At 44.0% G+C, this 23,014-nt stretch overlaps 1 protein-coding gene across 2 annotated transcripts in view; it reads right to left on the reverse strand.

The window, feature by feature from the left end:
- The window catches only part of LOC126419059 (fatty acid-binding protein, muscle-like), a 159,150-nt gene that overhangs the window by 105,928 nt on the left and 30,208 nt on the right, over nucleotides 1–23,014 (reverse strand). The window contains exon 1 of one of the 2 annotated variants that reach the window (XM_050086136.1): nucleotides 1,369–1,509. The exons of the other annotated variant lie outside the window; for it this stretch is intronic. Coding sequence (XP_049942093.1) covers nucleotides 1,369–1,450 — 82 coding nt within the window. The 5' untranslated portion in view covers nucleotides 1,451–1,509. Of the gene's footprint in view, nucleotides 1–1,368; nucleotides 1,510–23,014 lie in introns of those variants that run through there. 2 annotated transcript variants of the gene reach the window in all.

Genomic DNA, 23,014 nt, shown 5'->3' on the forward strand with positions numbered 1-23,014 from the left:
AATTTGAAACATTGGAAAGAAGAATTATATGAAGGAAATTTGGTTCTTAGAAAAATGCAGCACCTTCAAAATCATGAAGCAACGATAAACTTATCAGAACATAGAAATATATAAGAAACAATCAAACAGAGGAGATTACTATTTTCTGGACATATATACAAAGTGGCTGACAGTAGACTCGCTAGACATATCTTCAAATATCTTAGAGAAAGATCACCAGAAGTCAAGTGTCAGGAAAGACTTGTAAAGGAATTACGTAAGAGAAGAAGTATTGGAAAGGGAAATTCTTAGGGAAAACGTTTTGATATTGGAAGGATTCAAAGGCAGGATGGAAAACAGAACTGGCATAAAGCAGTCTGAAGACAGGAAAAAGAAACGTAGTGAGTGAAGGAATACGGGGAAAAAAGGAAAGAACAACAAAGGATTAAGTACTAAACCGGAACGTGTTCCATAGAAGGCCTTCACGGCAGGAGAAGAAGAAGAACATATTGCTCTTATTTTTAAAATCTTACGTATCTGTGGCTCATTTAAGGTGAGGGTGGCGGGAAGTTCCTCAAATGGGACTTAACATCTGAGGTCATCAGTCCCCTAGAACTTAGAACTACTTAAGCCTAACTAACCTAAGGGCATCACGCACATCCATGCCCGAGGCAGGATTCGAACTGAAGCGCCTAGAACCTCTCGGGCACAGCGGCCGGCCGGAAAGTTGTATTGGGGGACGGGGGGGGAGAAGGGTGAGATGGGGACCAAGAACCTGGACTCCCTTCCCCGTTCTTCACCCCTCCCCAGAACCGAAACCTACTTGCCTGCCTGGCAGTACTGGTGGGACGTGGGACAAGCACATCAACCTTCCGGCCATAATGTCGGCTCTCGAAACAGCAACCGGAATTTGACGAACCATTTTTTCACCTCCGACCTTGAAGGTGAGTGCATTCAATTTCAGACTTCTCACCGAGGAAAATTCCACGGTGGCGCCGGAGTCAGAACTTGGATCGTCGTCGAGCCAACTCGCTCTGTTACGGACGCGTCTACTGAAAATGTCAAATTATTGACGTTATTTATAAACTTCGCCCTGGATTGGGGAATGAAGATGCGTCTGGAAGTAAAACAATACTCCGTAGGCCATCTTACGGTGTGTGGTTGAGGGTAGTTTCTGTACCACTGTCACTTGCCCCCTGGCCTGTCCCAGTCGCGAAGGGTCCGGGGGAAAAGAAGTTGTTAGCAAGCCTCCATTCTATTTGCTAGGAACCTCGAATAGAGCCACAAAGTTGCGCTAACAGGGGACATGGCTGGCGGCGGAGGGTGTGTCCCGGACAGCAAATACTTATCGCGAATACTAGAGCGGCGCGGGCAGCAGTCGGGACTTACCCAGCTGCTTCATGACGGCATCGAAGTTCTCGCTGGAGGAGAGCTTGTACCTCTTTCCCAGGATAGCGTCCAGCTCGGCCATCGCAGACTCGGTGAGTTCGCTAATCCGTTGGCAACCTTGGCGACGCCTAGCGGCAGACTGCGTGCAGCCGGGCTGGCCGGCCCAGACGCCCCCTGGCGCCCCTTGGCTGGGAGGGCGGAGGGCGGAGGGTGGAGGGTGCGCCGCGCGCCGGCCAATGGGGGCGCGCGAGCCGGTGGCGTGGTTCTGCGCTATGCCGCGCTGCGCGGCGCCAGGCTGGGCCGGGACGCAGCCGGGGACCGCACAACAGGCGGCCGACGCGGCCGGCCGCGCCAATACTTTGGCGCTCGCTCGCTGCCCGCACACTGCACGCCCGGGTCACGTTCGGGCTGTTCCAATACGTACACCACCATTCAGAGCCACCAGAACCTCGCCGTGTTAACCCAGCCATACGCCCAGGTCACGTTCGGGCTGTTCCAATACGTACACCACCATTCAGAGCCACCAGAACATCGCCGTGTTAACCCAGCCATACGCCCAGGTCACGTTCGGGCTGTTCCAATACGTACACCACCATTCAGAGCCACCAGAACCTCGCTGTGTTAACCCAGCCATACGCCCAGGTCACGTTCGGGCTGTTCCAATACGTACACCACCATTCAGAGCCACCAGAACCTCGCCGTGTTAACCCAGCCATACGCCCGGGTCGCGTTCGGGCTGTTCCAAGACGTACACCACCATTCAGAGCCACCAGAACCTCGCTGTGTTAACCCAGCCATTCGCCCAGGTCACGTTCGGGCTGTTCCAATACGTACACCACCATTCAGAGCCACCAGAACCTCGCCGTGTTAACCCAGCCATACGCCCGGGTCGCGTTCGGGCTGTTCCAAGACGTACAGCACCATTCAGAGCCACCAGAACATCGCCGTGTTAACCCAGCCATATACCCGGGTCACGTTCGGGCTGTTCCAATACGTACACCACCAATCAGAGCCACCAGAACCTCGCCGTGTTAACCCAGCCATACACCCGGGTCACGTTCGGGCTGTTCCAATACGTACACCGCCATTCAGAGCCACCAGAACCTCGCCGTGTTAACCCAGCCATACGCCCAGGTCACGTTCGGGCTGTTCCAATACGTACACCACCATTCAGAGCCACCAGAACCTCGCCGTGTTAACCCAGCCATATACCCGGGTCACGTTCGGGCTGTTCCAATACGTACACCACCATTCAGAGCCACCAGAACCTCGCCGTGTTAACCCAGCCATACGCCCGGGTCACGTTCAGGCTGTTCCAATACGTACACCACCACTCAGAGCCACCAGAACCTCGCCGTGTTAACCCAGCCACTAATCGGGTTTTAACTTCAGCTATGCAGCATTCCATGTCATGAGACACTATCACTGCTCAGTGAGGTCTTCTTTAACCTGGATTTCGACGTATAGGGGGCGGACAAAAATATGGAAACACACAACCACGTCTAATAATAGTAGGGAACCTGATGGCAACCAAAACAGCTTCATTCCGTCTCGGAATGGATAAATACGGGTCCAATGCGGTTTTAAAGGGAGTCTTACACCGCTCTCCCTGCAAAATAACAAGTTCAGTTAACGATCATGGAGGTGGATAGTGATCATGTACCCTTCTGTCCAAACTATACCACAACGATCAATAATACTCAGATCTAGTGCCTGTAGTGGGCTGGGGAGATGCGTCAATTTACCCTCGTATTCGCAAAACTAGTCCTGTACAGTGCGAGCTTTGTGCACAGTGTAACACCTCGGTTCAGTTTACAGTGATAAAAGATAAAGAAAGAATAATTTAAAATTAAGAACAGAATCTTTAGAGGGGAAAATGGCGTAGAATCAGAGTTCTGTAATTGCAGATCAAAATTATAGTATATCAGCAAGTAGTTTAACGTCTAAGTACAGCAAAGCTAAGGAAGCTCCGTCATGGAGAAGGAAGTGACGTTAAACTCTTGTGAAGAAAAGCCTATAAAAAGGCCTGATCGTCATTATTGCCGCCTTTTTTCCTTGATTGTTTCGTTAAAGGGCGGGGAAACCGTGTCACTCATCGAGACAATAATTAGATTGGACTTTATCGTGTTAAGATTCACGATAAACTGTTAGAATATTATGGAGATTAAAAGTGATGTAGTGTACGATCTCTGACTGTTGGTAGCAACAGAGTATTAAGGGGATTTTAGGACTTTAGTGCTAGATTGGAACTTTACGGACATATAGATGACAGAAACTCAAATTATCTACAGATACGAGTGAATTCAGAGGTACCGGTATTCAGATATTAACGTGTGGACTTTTGAAAGTATCTTGTGCCGTTAGTGGCGAAACTGGACATAGAGCGCGTGCATATCGGCATTTGCCGACTATTGAGATTCCTCCAGGCTAGGAGCCTTTTAAACAGATCATCATCCATCACCATCTTAATCCTTGAATATAGAGTGAAAGTGAAATACAAGAGTATTGTACTTATTTCATTTACCTAGTACTAATCAGTGAAGGTTTTACGGAACCAAAGCTATTCAGCAGTAAGTCAGCACCATCTAGCTGAAAGCGTAGGCATTAACTAACACTCTAACTGAAGTTAACGTTTACGTGTTTTACGGACTCCTTAATATAAACTTTTGTGACTCTTTGACGTCCCCACTCCCTCCGAAAGGTGGCGCAGGCTGTTTTAATCATAAAAGGGGAGAGTTTTAGCCGGGCAAATTACTAAATAAAATCGATATTTACAAGACTCGCAGAAACAGCAAAACACAAGGCCCGCACCTCATCGGAGAGTCGTAGCTGTCACGTCGGGAAGTAAAGTCGGAAAACCTACCGACGATACGTATCTTCGAGCAGACGTCGACGTGCAGAACCTAAAAAGGGAACCACAAGAGAGTTGGGGATGCTTCAACAGGGGTACTACAGTCTTGGAACACATTCCACCTGATCAGCAAAATGGTCACACAAACCCTGGCAGTAATGTGACTTTGCAGAACAGCCACGGGGCCCGTGGAATGTGACGATGTTGTAGTCTTCATTCCAGAAACCGCTTTGATGCAGCTCTCCGTGCTACTCTATCCTCTGCAAGCCCCTTCATGTCCGAATAACGACTGCAACCTACATCCTTCTGAATCTGCTTGGTCTCCCTCTACGATTTTTACACTTTACGCTTCCCTCCAATACTAAACCGGTGTTCCCTTGATGCCTCAGAACGCAGTTCTATTCAGTACCTCCTCATTAGTTACGTGATCTACCCATCTAATCTTCAGCATTCTTCTGTAGAACCACATTTCGAAAGCTTCTATCCTCTTCTTGTCTAAACCAATTATCATCCATGTTTCACTTGCATACATGGCTACACTCCGTACAAATACTTTCAGGAAAGGTTTCCTGACACTTAAATCTATACTCGATGTTAACAAATTTCTTTTCTTCAGATACTCTTTCCTTCCCATAGTCAGTCTACATTTTATATCCTCACTACTTCGACAGTCATCAGTTATTTTGTTTCCCAAATAGCAAAACTCATTTACTTATGTCTCGATAATGCTGCCCAAATCATCGCCGAATCCCCGCCACGTTTTACTCTTGGGACGAAAGCTCGGCTATAAGCTGGAAACAGTGTGAAACAAGAGTAATACAGGCAAATGTCTTTCAACCATTGTTTCAGAGTCCAGGTTTTATGGCATCGGCATCACGTTCTCATCTCACGGGCATTAGCGTCACTCATTAGTGGTTTAGGAATTCCAGCTTTCCCTTCAATAGCCTACTCCTGGAGCTCTTTTCGTGTTGTTTTGGTGCTGACAAAGTCCTCGAGTGCGACTTTCAGTTCCGCAGTAACTTTTGCAGCTGTCGTCCCCATATTTTTCGCCACAGTCCTCTTCAATGACCACTTGTCACGATCACATAGCATACTTCGTCTGAGTATTGACGGTGGAAGACTTGTTTTCGCTTCGTCTGTGTGGCGTATAAATATTCGATACGGTGCCTGTAGATACACCACACATTTCAGCTATCTTCTTTACGGAAGCATCCATCATATGAGAACCAACAATATGCTTACCTTCTAATTCACTTAGCTCCGTCATTGTGCACTCACAACTACACACAACTCTACTCTGATCACGACCGACTCTTGCAACGTACTGAGGACATTCCACAGGTGACGTCAGTCGTCAAATACAACATTGCAACCAAGAGGCTTGGCTGCCATCTGCACTTATGTTCAGCTGAGAATTGTCATATTGTTTTCATGTCTTTTTCCAGCGCCTTTTCCTTGAAAAATGACAAAAAAACTTGGATTTCCTACTATCGGATTAGCATGGTTTAATCTCAGTTCAACGACTGCCAACAGTTTCTAATCAATACGGGGTAAAAAAGCGAACTGAAAAAACATAACGTCACTTGTTCCTTAAGCATCAGTACTAGGACTGCTATTATTTTCCGTAGATCCATCCTCCGTCCTCACGCGCGTTTCCGCTGTGCACACCCGATATCACTTTCGTTAATGAAACTTCCTGGCACATTGAAACTATATACCGAACCGGGGCTCGAATCTAGGGTCTTTTGCCTTTTGTAGTGCTCTACCGCCTGCACTACCGTTTTTTTAACGAAATCGTTTACTGAACTGTACACAAAAATTATAACGTTTTTACATAAGTTGATGCATATCTCAACCATTACCAGCATCTCCTGCAAATTGTTTACATTAAACAAGGTGCTGATAATGTTGTTGTTGTAGTCTTCAGTCCAGAGAATGGTTTCATGCAGCTCTCCATGCCGCACTATCCTGTACAAGCCTCTTCTTCTCCGAAAAACTACTGCAACCTACATCCTTCTCAATCTGCTTAGCGTATTCATCTCTTGGTCTTCCTCTACGATTTTTACCCTCCACTCTGCCCGTCACTACTAAATTGGTGATCTCTTGATGCCTCTGAGCGTGTCCAATCAACTCATCCCTTCTTCTATTCAAGTTGCGTCAAAAATTCCTATTCTCTCCAATTTTGTTCAGTACCTCGTCATTAGTTACGTGATCTACCCATCTAATCTTCAGTATTCTTCTGTAGCACCACATTTCGATACCTTATATTCTCTTCTTCTCTAAACTGTTTACCGCTCATGTTTCACTTCCATATATGGCTACACTCCATACAAACAGTTTCAGAAAAACCATACATGGCTACACTGCATGCAAATACTTTCAGAAAAGACATCCTGACACTTAAATCTATATTCGATGTAAACAAAGTTCTCTTCTTCAGAAACACTTTCCTTGTCATCGTCAGTATACATTTTATACCCTCCCTAATTTGACCATCATCAGTTATTTTCCTCCCCAAATAGCAAACCTCATTTACTACTTTAAGTGTCTCATTTTCTAATCTAATATCCTCAGCATCACCTGATTTAATTTTACTACATTCCATTATCTTCGTTCTGCTTTTGTTGATGTTCATTTTATACCCTTCTTTCAAGACACTGTCAATTCCGTTCAATTACTCTTCCACGTCCTTTGGTGTCTCTGACATAATTACAATGTCGTCGACAAACCTCAAAGCTTTTATTTCTTCACCATGGATTTTAATTCCTATTCCAAAGTTTTCTTTTGTTCCCTTTAGTACTTGATCAATATACAGATTGAATAACATCGGGGATAGGCTACAACCCTGTCTAACTCTCTTCTTAAACACTGCTTCCCTTTTATGCCCCTTGATTCTTATAACTGCCGTGTGGTTTCTATAGAAGCTGTAAGTTGCTTTTCGCTCCTTGTATTTCAATCGTACCACATTCAGGATTTGAAATAGAATATTCCAGTCAACGCCGTCAAAAGCTTCCTCTAACTTTATACGTGCTATAAACGTAGGTTTGCCTTTCCTTAATCTTTCTTCTAAGATAAGTCGTAGGGTGAGAATTGTTTCGCGTGTTCCTATACTTCTCCGGAATCTCATTGATCTTCCCCGAGGTCGTCTTCTACCAGTTTTTTTCATTCGTCTGTAAAGAATTCGTCTAAGTATTTTGCAACCGTGTCTTATCAAACTGATATTTTGGAAATTTTCACACCTGTCATCGCCTGCTTTTCTTTGGTATTGCAATTATCATATTCTTCTTTAAGTCTGAGGGTATTCCCCTGTCTCATACATCTTGCTCTCCATATGGAAGAGTTTTGTCATGTCTGTCTCTCCCAAGGCTATCAGTAGTTCTAATGGCATGTTGTCTACTCCCGGGGCCTTGTTTCGACTTAGGTTTTTCAGTGCTGTGTCAAATTCTTCACGCAGTATCATATCTCCCATTCCATATTCATCTAAATCCTCTTCCATTTCCATAATATTCCGCTCAAGTACATCGTCCTTGTATAGACCCTCTATATACTCCTTCCAACTTTCTGCATTCCCTTCTTTCCTTCGGACGGGTTTTCCATCTGAGCTCTTGAAATTTATACAGCTAGTTCTCTTTTCTCCAACGGTCTCTTTAACTTTCATGTAGGCAGTACCTATCTTGCCCCTAGTTACACATGTTTCTAAATGCTTACATTTGTTCTCTAGTCATCCCTGCTTGTCCATTTGGCACTTCCTGTCGATGTCGTATTATTAATAATAGAAATAATAATAATATACATGATGATATAAAGGCCTACGTTACCAGAGAACATTCCGTGTCGACATGAATATTTTGTTAAACATGATAAATTGTTTTTTATGCTATGTTATTTATTATTCGAAGCACTTTTATATTTGAATTAGGGACATTAAACAGCAGAATTATAAAAGTTGCTATTGGATTTAAGTTTCTCCCTTAAAGTGAGAATTCCATGTGTACTACAAGAAAATGAACGCTTATGTCAATGATAAGCTATCCAAGCACCACTGACGACCCGTCCTTACAGCTGTACTTCCGCGAGCATGCCTTCTCCTACCCTCCAAACTTCACAGAAGTTCTCCTGCATATCTTGCTGGACTAGCACTAGTTCAAGAAATGATACTGCCACAGCCTAGCGAAATGTTCCACAATGAATTTCCGCTCAGCAGCGGAATGAGCGCTGTTGCGAGAATTCCTGTGGTGCAAACCCACAACCTTGCCTAACGCAGACAATTCTGTTTTACGCCACTACAAACAATACCCTAGACAATGGCTATGCCATTTTCCTTCACTATTGTTTCTTCCAAGAGCGGTAATCGCGCAAGGTATACAAGAGAACTTGTGTGAAGTTTGGAAGGTAGAAGAAGAGATGATAGCGGAAGTACAGCCGCGAAGGAAGGTTGTAATTCACGTCTGGATAGCTCAGTAGGCAGAGCATTTTCCAGCCAAAGGCAGAAGTCCCAAGGTCGAGTCTCGGCCCGGTACACCCCTTTAATTTGCCAGAAAGCTTGAAATCAGCGCACGCTCCACTGCAGAGTGAAAATTTACACTTGAACTTCCGTTTCTGTTGAACAACCTGCATCCAGTAGAGCGTACAAAGTTTCACTATTAAATATTATTGAATCCAATCGCATATTTTTGTAAATACTTCATATTTGTAAATATTTCATATTACTTCATATACTGAACTACTAGTTAAGAAATGTATAAATTTAGATGGAGTCTACGAATAGAAGAATACCAGGTTTGGGATAACATGTGACTGGACCTACTGAGAAACTATTTATCGATGACTTTCCGTCAATTACTACGAACTGTGACCTTTCTGACAGGAAATCACGAATCTAGTCGTACAACTGAGACGATAGTCCTTAGCTCAAGTTTCACGTACATACGTCTGATAAATTTTAGTATAGTAACTTAACCATTAATAACTTTCAGGTGTCTTGACCACATTTTTGATTATTTCCAAAACCGCCTTTCGACATTCCGTCGTTTTCAAAGGCTATAAAATCCAATAGAAAACTAGTACCAAAATACAGGAAATATATTACATTTGCACGATTCGTTAGAAAAATTGTATAGTGAACAGAGCATGTTGTTTTAGTTTACCAAATGTTATGTAATGATTCCTGGGGGTATTTTTGTTCCGTCGTTACAGTTACAAGAAAATGTGTTCCGAACAAAGGAGCAAAAAAATCCTCAGGAATCGTAAAGCAACTACGGACAGTATGGCAACATAAATGAAGAATTTATGTAATAACGTGAATCGCAGGAAGTTGTCAAATGGACACGTTGTATTTCGTCAACATTCTTAACCAAGCGGCAAGTGCCAACTACTATCAAGATACAACATTGAAACCAAGTGGACTGAAACGCTAGGTGGTGCAGGATACATGGTACGTACACGATGCATTTGTTCGTTCACAACTAGGCAATGCGTGGACAGTTTCCTGTCCTTCGGAAGTAATTGCTGCATTCCTCGACTGATATTCCAATATCTTGTAAAATAATATACAATGGTATTTATCAACTTTTATTGACGCAACAATTTTAAACGCCGTAATTAGTTAAAAATTATGCTTGTTAACAGACAATTCGCTTCGTTGTACCACAGCGACGCTCAGCGGCTTCTTTCATTGTATCATTATGGCCCGTCAAAGCTATTATACATTGTCTTCTTAAAAAAATACCTTTTTTATAATATAGTGAATTGAATGTTCATGAATTCTTTACTGATGAGAAATGTTTTATACGATGTAATGATGAAAGCTTAGATGTGAGAAAAGAAATGCATCGTGTAGCGCGTATCTAGCGCCGCCTAGCGGTTCAGTCCACTTGGTCTTCAATCTCGTTCACTAATAGCAGTTTGCTCTTGCCTCTTCGTTAAGAAAGTTTGACAAGATACAGTATATCCATTTGATAATTTTCTATGATTCATATTATGAAATAGCATTTGGTAAACTAGAAACAACCATATTCTACTCACTATAGTATGTCTCTAATCAATAGTGAAAACGTAACATATTTGATACCTGTTGATAACAGTTTTACATTGTAGTTCATAGCTTTAAAAATGACGGAATGCCGAAACGCGAAGACGATTTTGGAAAAAATAAGAAGTGTGGTCAAGACATCTGAAAGATATTAAAGTGTATAGGGTAGCCGCTTCGTCTCACTTCATTTTCATGCTAAATGCAAATAAATTGTCAGAACCAGATGATTGCATTCCATTATAATAATAAGAAGTTCACAGAGAAGACTTTCCCGCAAGAAACACATATCCGACGATGAAAATAAAATCCTCTATACACGTAATGCGAATAAACTATTATAAAAGCGATAAATAACTGCTTTACAGTGATGGGTATTCTACAAGAGTTTCACACAGTGGAACTGTACCAAAGTTTTAACGAAAGCTACGTGCGGAGGAGAGCTGCTTGCAGGCTGTTCAAAGAGCCAAGATAAGCAACTTCACAGCCTGTTTGCTAGGATACGATATCTCTTGTACGGCGCCTTTCTGCTCGAGATACCTACAGATGATTATAGCTGCTCAGCGATTTATCGCACTCAGATTACAGCGGATCGTGAACGGAGGACTGTCATTAGCGATATCATTTTTACAGTGTTGCTTTCTTACTAAGGAATAGCCGGCCGCGGTGGCCGAGCTGTCCTAGGCGCTTCAGTCCAGAACCGCGCGACCGCTACGGTCGCAGGTTCGAATCCTGCCTCGGGCATGAGTGTATGTGATGCCCTTAGGTTAGTTAGGTTTAAGTAGTTATAAGTTATAGGGGACTGATTACCTCTGATGTTACGTCCCATAGTGCTCAGAGCCATTTGGACCATTTTTACTAAGGTATAACAGCTTTCTTCCAGAATGAATTTTCACTCTTGAGCGGACTATGCGCCGATATGAAGCTTCCTGGAAGATTGAAACACCGTCCAGCCAGGGACCAGAAAATGGGATCTTTGCGTTTTGCAGGGAAGTGTTCTACCAACTGAGCCATCCCAATATGACTCACGATCCATCCTCACAGCTTTACTTCTGCTATTACTTCATCACCTACCTTGCTAATTTCAAAGAAGTTCTGCTGCAACCTTGACTCTGGGAGTGTTGGAGTCCTTTTCCGACACAAATTCAATCTGGCATGCAGCTTTAAACCATCGCGGACGTCGCTGCGGAGTGGAAATTCTTTCTGCAAACAATCCCCCAGACTGTGGCTAAGCTATGTATCCACAGTATCCTTTCTTCCACGAGTGCTGGTGCCGCAAGATATGCAGGTAAACTTCTGTGAAGCCTGGGAGGTAGCAGATGAGTTACTAGTGTAAGTGGAGCAGTGAGGACAGCCATGGAGTCCAGCCTGGATAGCTCAGTAGGTATAGCACTTACCCTGGCTTTAATTTGTCACGAAGTTTTACCAATATTCCTATCGCGTGCGACAGCCACAAATTTATTGAAGGACAATTCCATTTTCCAACATAGCTGTCCGACAATCATTATCATTTACAGGACTGGACAAAAAGCACTGCAAGAAACGCATTGCTTGACTGTAAATGCAAAAGCTATCCAAGCCTTCAGGTTGCGCTGTCGTATTTTCACCACGAATGGCGCCCGCGTAATGTCCGCAGTACACTGCATCTATCAGTCTGGTCAGAACAGTGTTCTGTGTAGCTGTGAGTGCATTGTGTCGAAGCTAATGAACGGACCATCAGACCTGTTAATCACGGAGTTTGGTGTGTATTAGGAATGTTTTCAATTTCGTCGTACAGAGTATCATTAAATAGTATACGACGTGCAAAGTTATTCAAAAATAGTCCCTTTCGCCGTAGTATTTTCATTAACACATCAATGATTACAGCAAACTTGCATCAAATGTATATTCTGCTCGTTACAACATAGATTACAGGATGGTATTACTGGCTATAGCTTCCATCGCTTGCTGTGACAGAGCAGAATTCCGGATGGCACAGTATTCGTCGTAGAAGCAACCGAAACACAAATTCGTAGAGGACAACGCACATTTAATGAAAGTTATTCCCATCCGGGCACACGAATTTTCCAGAAGCGATACTGGAAAATCACTTCTCCTAGAATCAAAAAGACCGTTCTTTCTTCGATCAACTTCGAAGTGAACCACACGTATTTTGATCATTCCTGTGAAAGCAGCGAGACTGATTCAGAATTAAAGATGTATTTTTTATGGAATCTTACCTCTAAGCGACTTCCGTATTAGCCTTTAGCAGTTCCATAGCATTTTGAATATTTTTCGTGAAAATTTTAACCTGTCTGTACAAATATACAACACAGGGTGGGCAAACTACACTATATATGGATGGGATGATTTTGGAAAAATTGTCAATGACATATGTTGTTTAATGATAATCTGTACAATGAAACGGAAACAGAAAAAGTAATTGGGCAGGATTTGAACCAGTATCGAGAGAGTGGTAGCCCTGATCCTTATCTGCTGCGCTACGTTCACTCAGTCGACTGACAATGAATGTTACGGGTATAGAAGCTACTCATGAAACTTCAACATCGGTTTTCTTGGAAACTATGGTCCGTCGCATGAAACGCCGCTAGCCAGTTACTCAGGACTGGTGGTTCTGCAATGCATCTAAGGCTCATCAAAATCCGTGATCAACAGGTCTGATGATCCCCTTGTATGTGAATTCGAACGTTGGCAAATTGTTGGTGCTCGGATCGTGGCTGTTTCCGTAACTGATAGTATAAGATCGCAAGTGTTTAGCGTTTCAAGAGGCACCGTATCTAAGGTATATACCAAATACGGGAAAACATCACAACGCGGACGAAATTGTGTGTTGAATGATCGTGACATACGGTCCCTGAAGAAGACTGTGACAAAAAATAAGAAGGCTACATCTGCAAAAGTCACTGTGGAACTTAATGCCGCACTCGAAAACCCGGACAGCACCAAAACAACACGACGGGATCTCCGTAACCTGGGAATTGCAGGGCTAGCTAGAATTCCAAAACCACACATCAGTGATGCAAATGCCCGGAACAGCAAAACGTTGTCCCGAAGCCATACAACATGGCTGATGGAGCAATAGAAGGATGTCATTTGATCGCATGAGTGTTGTTACACACGGTTTCGAACTTCTGGCTGAGTTTACGTCCAAGACTGTCGTATCTCCCATGGCCACAACAGCCACCAGATATAAATATTATTGAGCCTTTGTGGTCTGCGTTGTAGAAGGAGGTGAGTTATCGCCATCCACTTGCATCATTGAATTTGCTACTGTTTTGCAGGAAGAGTGTTATAAGACTCCCGTGGAAACCTTATAGGATCTGCACTTACTCATTCCGACACCATTCAAAGCAGTTTTGAATGCCAACGGTTTTCCTCCATCGTATTAGGTATGGCAATGCGTTGTGTTTTTGGTGTTTCCATATTTTTGTCCAGTTCCCGTATATCAGCTGAGATCGGTGCTGCACCATCTTCAGGTGCTACTGCTATCGCTGCAACCGCACACCATAACGCTGTGTGGGAGATCAGTAATGTGCGTCCCTCATGTCAGTAGGTATCACGTAAAATTATGTCGTTAACCTTTGTGGTAGCATAGAAATATGTGTCTGTCATTTTACGTATTACTTACTAAAATGACGGACGTATGTTGCTGTATTCCCACACACTTGTTGATGTAAGATTACGGCGATAGCAGCAGCACTTGAAAATGTCACAACGCCAGTCTCAGCTGATCGTGTGATACAAATGACAACGATTGTGTAAGAGCCAGGCTAGAAAGCCGGCCGGCGTGGCCATGCGGTTCTAGGCGCTTCAGTCTGGAACCGCGCGCCCGCTATGGTCGCAGGTTTGAATTCTGACTCTGGCATGGATGTGTGTGATGTCCTTAGGTTAGTTAGGTTTAAGTAGTGCTAAGTTCTAGGGGACTGATGATCTCAGATGTTAAGTCCCATAGTGCTCAGAGCCATTTGAACCATTTGAACTAGGCTAGAAAAAGGAACTGCGTTTTAATTTTATTACTGTGCAAATGCACAATGAACGGCCTGGTTACTTTGTGAGAAGACGGGCACTACATACCCAACTATATCTGAATAAAGACTTCTATTTACTTTCATCAATTCTTCCTGCTGAATGACTACTTTGGACTAGAAAATAAAAACCCAACACTTTTCACGAAATAAAATATGTCACAACGGAGACATTTGCTGCTGTATATAACAGAATGTCTTTCTTGAGACATATGTACACAGTTGTGCAAAATAAGGTTAGATGACTCCCAGATAGATGGCACGTGTTACTTTCTAACCTTAGGGTAAATAAATGTTTAGGTGACACGACTTGTGTCGCCTGATAGAATGAAAACTGCCAAACTGTCTGTGGGTAACTGGCTATAATTTGTCGACCCTGCCACCGGTGAGAGAATATTGAAGAGAAAGAACACAATCCATACGTTTAATACCTGCAATTCTGGGACGTTTCCTCTGAAAACGACAAGTTCGATTGTCTCCCCAACCCTTCTACAATGCGAGCTTGTGCTCCATCTCTAGAGAACCTATCGTAAACGCAGCCTTAAACCCTGACCATTCCTCACATCTTGCTGGGGGACCAGCTACGAAGAACTGCTCCAGGGTAGCGCTCCGTATCTTATAAAACTTGTTTCACATACAGTGCAATAACTTCGCGTGTTCACTTTCTTCATTCATTTCTGCACTAAATGCTACAAACACCCAGAAATGGCAGTGATTCGAGTGGTATTGTCTGAATAGTTCATAGCATGTTAGTCGTGTCTACGTAACGTGTGCCTACTGCGTCCAGATATAACATAGATGGTGGCAAACTGCAGGTTCGTGTCCTGTCACAGTCGCCATGTATAACGTCTCTTCCATTATAGCCTCGCTGCTAGCCATCTCGTAGATCTGTTCGTCTCTTGTCGTAAAGTGTGTTGCTGTACGTTATAGCAAGTTGAATTTAATTGTTTTAAACGAGTTTATGTGATTGATAATAACAACTTACTGTCATTTTTACCTTCTCCACTATAATCAAACTTCAGAAAATATCATATAGGGTGACTCATCTGACCCTACCGATTTCGTTTTTGCGACCCGTACTACATCTGTATCAGGAGCATTCCCAGACTGGTGACAGCCACGTAAACGATATAAGTTCCTTCTCAGATCTTTGGGCGGCTGTTAGCAAACGGAATCGTACTGTAAGGAATACAAGTCAGGACTGATCATGAGTTACACGGTATTTTTCGACCAAGATATATCTTACTTCTGCCATACTTATTCAAGTGCCTTCATTCTTTCTTCGTGTAACTAGCGATGTAGTCATACGGTTTGGGACGTCTCTGTAAGTTTATTGCTTTTGTAGTAGTTGAACCTTCGTAAATGGTTCAGAAATGTTATCCCATAACGTGTGTTTCACCATCGGAAACAGCGAAACTAACAGGAGATATCAGAATGGGAAGTGTAGAAGAAACAACTTGCCAGCATGTAACTAAATTAACGTGTCTAATTCCCATAACGTACTACGCGATTGTAGTGGCCCTGTAGAAAGGAGTCAAACGTTTATCCTCGAGACGTCATTTGCACGAACCTGCTAGCAGTAAAAATACTGTATAATCTGTGCCAGCATACTCTGCCATGGTCATCAGAGTGTTACATTTAGCGTCGTAGAAAACAAAAGGGTGCTCATTCCTTACGCCTGTATTATGCTGCAGATGAATTTTGTCAAATATCTTTTCTGAAACGTTTCGGAAAATCTTTTACGGTGTACTGGGGTGTTGTGATTATATCCACACATACGCCGAAGAGCCGAAGAAACTGGTCGAGGCATGCGCATTCAAATACAGAGATACGTAAACAAGCATAATACGGCGCTGCGATCGGCAACGCTTACATACGACATCAAGTGTCTGGCGCAATTGTTAGCTCGGTTACTGCTGTTGCAATGATAGGTTATCTAGATTTATGTGACTTTGAACGTGGTGTTATAGTCGGCGCACGACCGATGGGACACAGCGTCTACGAGGTAGCGCTGAAGTGGGTATTTTCCCGTACGACCATTTCACGAGTGTACCGTGAATATCTTCGACATCGCTGAGGCCGGAAAAAGATCCTGAAAGAACGGGACCAACGACGACTGAATAGAATCGTGCAGCGTCAGAGAACTGCAACCCTCCAGCAAATTGCTGCAGATTTCAACGATGGATCATCAACAAGTGTCAGCGTGCGAACCATTCGACGAAATATCATCGATATGGGATTTCGGAGACGAAGGCGCACTCGTTTACCCTTGATGACTGCACAACAGAAAGCTTTACGCCTCGCCTGGGCGCGTCAGCACCGACATTGGACGGTTGATGATTAGAAACATGTTGCCTGGTCGGACGACTATCGTTTCAAATTATATCGACGCGATGGATGTGTACGGGTATGGAGACAACCACATGACTCTATGGATCCTGCATGTTAGCAGGGGACTGTTCACGCAGATGGAGGGCCTGTAACGGTGTGGGGCGTGTGCAGTTGGAGTGATGCGGGAACCCTCATACGTCTAGATACGACTCTGACAGGTGACACGTACGTAAACATCCTGTCTGATCAAGTCCATTGCGCATTGCGACGGACTTGGGAAATTGCTACAGAATGGCTCCAGGAACACTCTTCTGAGTTTAAACACTTCTACTTGTCACCCCCTCGTACTTTTAAGGATTTATGGAAAGTGATGCAGGGTTCATGGTGTCAGTTCCCCCCAGCACTACTTCAGACATTAGGCGACCCCATGCCACGTCGTGTTGCGCCACTTCTGCCTTCTGGCGGAGGCCCTACATGATACTAGTCAGGTGTACCAGTTTCTTTGCCTCTCCACTGTATATTGGACGTACATATGTGTATTTTTGTGCATGTATGTATATTCTACATGTCTTCCTAAATTACTAGATCTGCTCTGTAATAACTCAGTACACATTTCACCCCGACCGCTGTGGCCGAGCGGTTCTAGGCGCTTCAGTCCGGAACCGCGCTGCTGCTACGGTCGCAGGTTCGAATCCTGCCTCTGGCATGAACGTGTGCGATGTCTTTAGGTAAGTTAGGTTTAAGTGGTTATAAGTCTAGGGGACTGATGAACTCTGTTGTTAAGTCCCATAGTGCTTAGAGCCATTTGAACCATTTGAATGCTTTTCACATACTGTCTGGAAAGACACCTATTTATGAAAGGGGTGGGAGTAGGGGTGAAAACGTAGCGTAGCTCACGACGCGTAAACAGCCAGACTACATTCATCCAGTACTTGAGAAAGAGAGCCATGAGGGACTTGCAACAAAAGTTACATACAATTTTAAACCTTTACGAAACTTTTTCTCGTTGAAAATCCCACTAAATCATGAATGGAAAAAATTTATCGTTTCGAACACTTACGCTGTTGACGCAGTAAATCTGCCGCATTAGACATGAAGTTTTAATTCATTACTTCTTAATTACTAACTGTAGTCGCAACGCAATTTGCAGACAGTAACTACATATAACACTGGATTTGCCTGCAAAATTATATCATTGACCGATATGAAGATCAAGAGATATCACGTAATAAACATTAGAGCGGCGCTGAAAGCGAAACTGCAGAGCGAATTTCGATACAGATACAGATTAAATATATGTACAGAAACGAGTGAAATTTGCTAAATTTGTGTGAAATATGTATTTAATATGAGCATATGTGGGTTACGGAACGGGTAGAAAACCTTTCCTAAGTGCCTGAGTCGATTTCAACCAAATTTAGTACACATATTACTTACTATGAGAAAAGAAATCCCGTGGGGGTAAGAACCAGCCACTTCCTATTTGGGTGGGAGTGCCAAGTTGGAGAGAAATGGAAGCAGGATGATTTGAACAGACAGACACGGGGTAGAAAGAGAAGGGTACAGACAAGTGGAGGAGATAGACAGGTAGAGGGGAGGTGGAAATGGACAGAGAGGGGAGAGAGGAGAAGATGAAGAGAGAAAGGAGAGAGCAGCCCGATGAACAGAGTCAGGGGGAGAAGGTGAAGAGAGAAAGCAGAGAGGGGGAGGAAGATAGGAGTAGAGAAAAGGGGGCAGGAGGCGATGGATAGAGAGAGGGGCAGGAGTAGATGCATAGTGAGTGGGGGTGGGGGTGGAGGAAGCAGGTGAGGGTAAGGAGGAGATGGGCAGAGAGCGGAGGAAGCAGGAGATTGACTAATAGAAGACTGGAATAAGTACTTACCCGTGCAATGCCGGGCACTCAGCTAGTCTTGTACAAAAGCTAGAGTGTCGCCCTTAGCAACCCACCCCAGTTTAATGCAGGCAGCACTAAGTATATGCCGGCCGGGGTGGCCGAGCGGTTCTAAGCGCTACAGTCTGGAACAGCGAGACCGCTACGGTCGCAGGTTCGAATCCTGCCTCGGGCATGGATGTGTGTGATGTCCTTAGGTTAGTTAGGTTTAAGTAGTTCTAAGTTCTAGGGGACTGATGACCTCAGAATTAAGTCCCATAGTGCTCAGAGCCATTTGAATTTGAACTAAGTTTATACAGTTGGACTACTTGTCTGTCGTAGAGGCAATAAATTGTACACACAAAATTTCCTCATTAATTGGTCTGCGTATTAATCTTATAAATCCCTAAAGTTGTTCCTGAGATTAGCCTTCACACACAGACCGAGAAACGCGACGCGAGAGTTTCATTTAGGCCGGAGAGAGCTTTTGTGTCGGCGAGTGGGCGTCAGCTTTTCCACACACACACACACACACACACACACACACACACACACACACGCATTGCACGGCTCCCTGCTAACGACGTCTAAATGCGAGTTTGTCGCCCGTCTCCACGCCAGACTGCCTCCGCTACGGTTCTGAGCTCCCGCTTTGTGCGTACACACACAGGAACGATGGAGTGGGCAAGGGCGAGGGGCGGGGGCGGAGAGCGGAGGTCGGGGACCTCTACAAACAAGTGCCAGCGACCAACCTACGCCACTCGCACTGCATCTGCCGGATGCCGTGCAGATGTACGAGCTCCGTCACTGACGGCCAACTCTCGCTTTCGGATGGTAGATCGCAGAGTTCGCTAGGCACACTGCATGAGTATTGGATCAAAGCAGCCGCGACGCCTCTGCGAATAACACCTGTGCAAAACACTGCAAGAACGAGCCGTTTTTGGGCATAAATAAAACTGTCGACGATCACCTCTGCAGATTTCCGTTATAGCCACAGGCTGTGATTCTTAAAGTTTTCCCGGCGTAATGAGCATTACATAACGTTTCGTGATTGCTGCAGGATGACGCAAACTTCTTACCACGATTTTTTCTGCTGAAAACCGTTCAGCCGTCTCCAAGTGGGCGTTTCACACTGGAAATTGCTGGTGCACGTCGGTAAGATCACACGAGAAATTAGCTCGATGGCGCACGTACACAGACTACTGCGATGTAAGCGTCCTGTGTCCAGTTCGGCGCACTGTGACGAATACTGCTTCTGAGATGCACAGGGCCTTCTCAAGTTGAAAGTCGCCGTCAAGATCAATAAGACCTCCCGCCAAACGTATTACTGCACTTTAATAACTGAATACCAGAAGGACCTCGTCACAGTCATGATTTCCGAGGTACAATAAGCCACGTAATGCTCATGAAGATAAATACTCAACTATAGCTGACTTAGTGGATTGTGAAATGTGGTCATAATGCGGAACGTGGACTATGATCGCCACTATCGCCTTTCGCAACCCACTGACAGGGGGACTGCGTCTACTCGCCAGCACCGATTTCGTCCGAATGCAGAGCTTGGCCAGAAATGAAAGCGACAGAAGTGGGAACTCCAGACGGCCAAGTGTTCAGAAAGCAAGTACCATTTTAGCGCAGGTTGCACGAGGCATGAGCCATTTATGTCTCCACACTATATATCTGCGTTTGGTGCAGTAGAAAGAGTACGCAATGGTAAACCAAGCGTCGTGAGTTCGACTCAGTAGACTGATTCTTTTTAATTTTTTTCATTTTCAGTTTCTACCTTTCTTCTTGTTGTTTTCAGTCCGAAGACTGGTTTGATGCAGCTCTCCGTGTCACTCTCTCCTGTGCGAGTTTCTTCATCTTCGAATAACTACCGCAACCTACAGCCTTCTGAATCTGCTTAATGTATTCAGCTCTTGGTCTCCTGCGGTTTTTATCATCCGCACTTCTCTCTAGTATTGAACTGGTGATGCTTTGATGTCTTAGAATGTGTCCTATCAACCAACCCCTTCTTCTAGTTGGATTGTGCCACAAATTTCTTTTCTGCGCAATTCTATACAGTTCCCTCAGCCGGTCGGAGTGGCCGTGCGGTTCTAGGCGCTACAGTCAGGAACCGAGCTGCCGCTACGGTTGCAGGTTCGAATCCTGCCTCGGGCATGGATGTGTGTGATGTCCTTAGGTTAGTTAGGTTTAATTAGTTCTAAGTTCTAGGCGACTGATCACCTCAGAAGTTAAGTCGCATAGTGCTCAAAAAAAAAAAAAAAAAAAAGAAAAGAAAAGTTCTCCTCATTAGTTACGTGACCCACACATCGAATCCTCAACTTTCTTCTGTAGCGCTAAATTTCAAAAGCTTCTATTCTCTTCTTGTCTAAACTGTTTATCGTCTATTACCTTCAGAAAAGACTTTCTAACACTTCTATCTTCAACGCTAACAAATGTCCGTTCTTCAGAAATGCTTTTTTTTTTACCATTGCCAGTTTAAATTTTATATCCTCTCTACTTCGGCCACCATCAGTTATTTTGCTGCCCAAATGGCAAAATTCGTTTACTACCTTAAGTGTCTCGGTTCCTCATCTAATACCCTCAGCAACACCTGATTTAATGTGACTTCATTCCATAAAACTTGTTTTGCTTTTGTTGTTGTTCATCTTATATCCTCTTTTCAAGGCAGTGTCCATTCCTTTCAGCTGATCTTACAAGTCGTTTGCTGTCTCTGACAGCACTACAATGTCATCGGTAAACCTCAAATTTTTATTTAATCTACCTGAACTTTGATTCCTACTCCAAATTTTTCTTTTGTTTCCTTTACTGTTTGTTCAGTGTACAAATTGAACAGCATCAGGGATGGGCTACAAACCTGTGTCACGTCCTTCTCAATCAGTGCTTTCCTTTCATACCCCTCGACTGTTATAACTTCCGCAGGTTTCTGTACAAGATGTAGATAACCTTCCGCTCCCTGTATTTTACCTCTGTTACCTTCAGAATTTCAACGAGAGTATTCCAGTCAACATTGTCCAAAGCTTCCTCTAACTCTATACATGCTATGAACGTAGGTTTGCCTTTCCGTAACCTATCTTCTAAGGTAAGACTTAGGGTCAGAATTGCCTCGCATGTTTCTATATTTCTCCGGAATCCAAACTGATCTTCCGCGAGGTCGGCTCCTACCAATTTTTCCGATCTTCTCTACAGAATTCCTGTTGTGATTTTGCAATTTTCGTACCTGTCAGCACCTGCTTTCTCTATAACTGGAATTACTACATTTTTCTTGAGGTCTGAGGGTATTTCGCCCGTCTCATACATCTTGCACAACAGATGGAATACTTTATCATGGCTGCCGCCCTAAAGCTATATCGTCTACTCCTGAGGTCTGATTTTTCAGGGCTCTGTGAAATTCTTCTTGTAGTATCATATCTCCTATTTCAACTTCATCTAGTCCTCTTCCCTTTCTATAATATAGACTTCAAGTTCATCTCCCTTGTATAGATCCTCTACATACTCCTTCCACCTTTCATCTTTTCCTTCCTTGCTTAGACTTTGGTCAGGTTCTCCATCTGAGCTCCTGGTATTCACACAGCTGCTTCTCTTTAACTTTCCTGTAGGCAGTATCTGTCTTTTACCTAGTGAAATATGCTTCTAACGCTTTACATTTGTCCTCTAGCCATCTCCTGTAAATCTGGGATTTAAAAGTTTGTACTGCTATTCGCCTGCTTCTTTTGCTACATTTTTATATTTTACCCGGTCGTCAGTTAATTTCAATATCTCCTGTGTTATTTCTACTAGGCCTTGACTTTTTATCGATTTGATCCTCTTCTGACTTCGCTATTTCATCTCTCAAATCTACCCATGCATTTTCCACTGTGTTCCTTTCCCCTACTCTAGTCAGTCGTTGCCCAGTGCTCCCTCTGAAACTCTCAACAAACTCTTGTTCTTTCAACTCACCCACGTCCCATCTCCTTAATTTCCTACCTTTTTCCAGTTTCTTCAGTTTTAATCGACAATTCATAACCAATACATTGTAGTCAGAGTCCACATTAGTCCCTGGAAATGTCTTGCAATTTGAAATCTGGTTCCTAATCACTTTCTTACCATTATACACACATCAGAAAACGTTTTGCAACACCCCAGTTCCCAGAACTCCTGACGACAGACGTTGACTGTGGATATTGTATCACAGAAACAGTTCCTTTGACTGTTCATAGATACCGCTAATCCCGCCCAAAGATGTAAACAACCATACATGAGCAGCGCCTATTAGACACAGGGGGTTTGACAACCTATCAAATGGTCCAATGGGTCTAAGCACTATGGGACTTAACATACGAGGTCGTCAGTCCCCTAGACCTAGAACTATTTAAACCTAACTAACCTAAGGACATCACACACATCCATGCCCGAGGCAGGATTCGAACCTACGACCGCAGCAGCAGCGCGGTTCCGGACTGAAGCGCCTAGAACCGCTCTGCCACAGAGGCCGGCTCGCAGCTTATTAGTTCCAGTCATTCCACCAGGAAGGAGGTACACGGCTCTTTTGTCTGTAT

Source organism: Schistocerca serialis, chromosome 9 (genome assembly GCF_023864345.2).
Source record: "Schistocerca serialis cubense isolate TAMUIC-IGC-003099 chromosome 9, iqSchSeri2.2, whole genome shotgun sequence".
NCBI lineage: Eukaryota > Metazoa > Arthropoda > Insecta > Orthoptera > Acrididae > Schistocerca > Schistocerca serialis.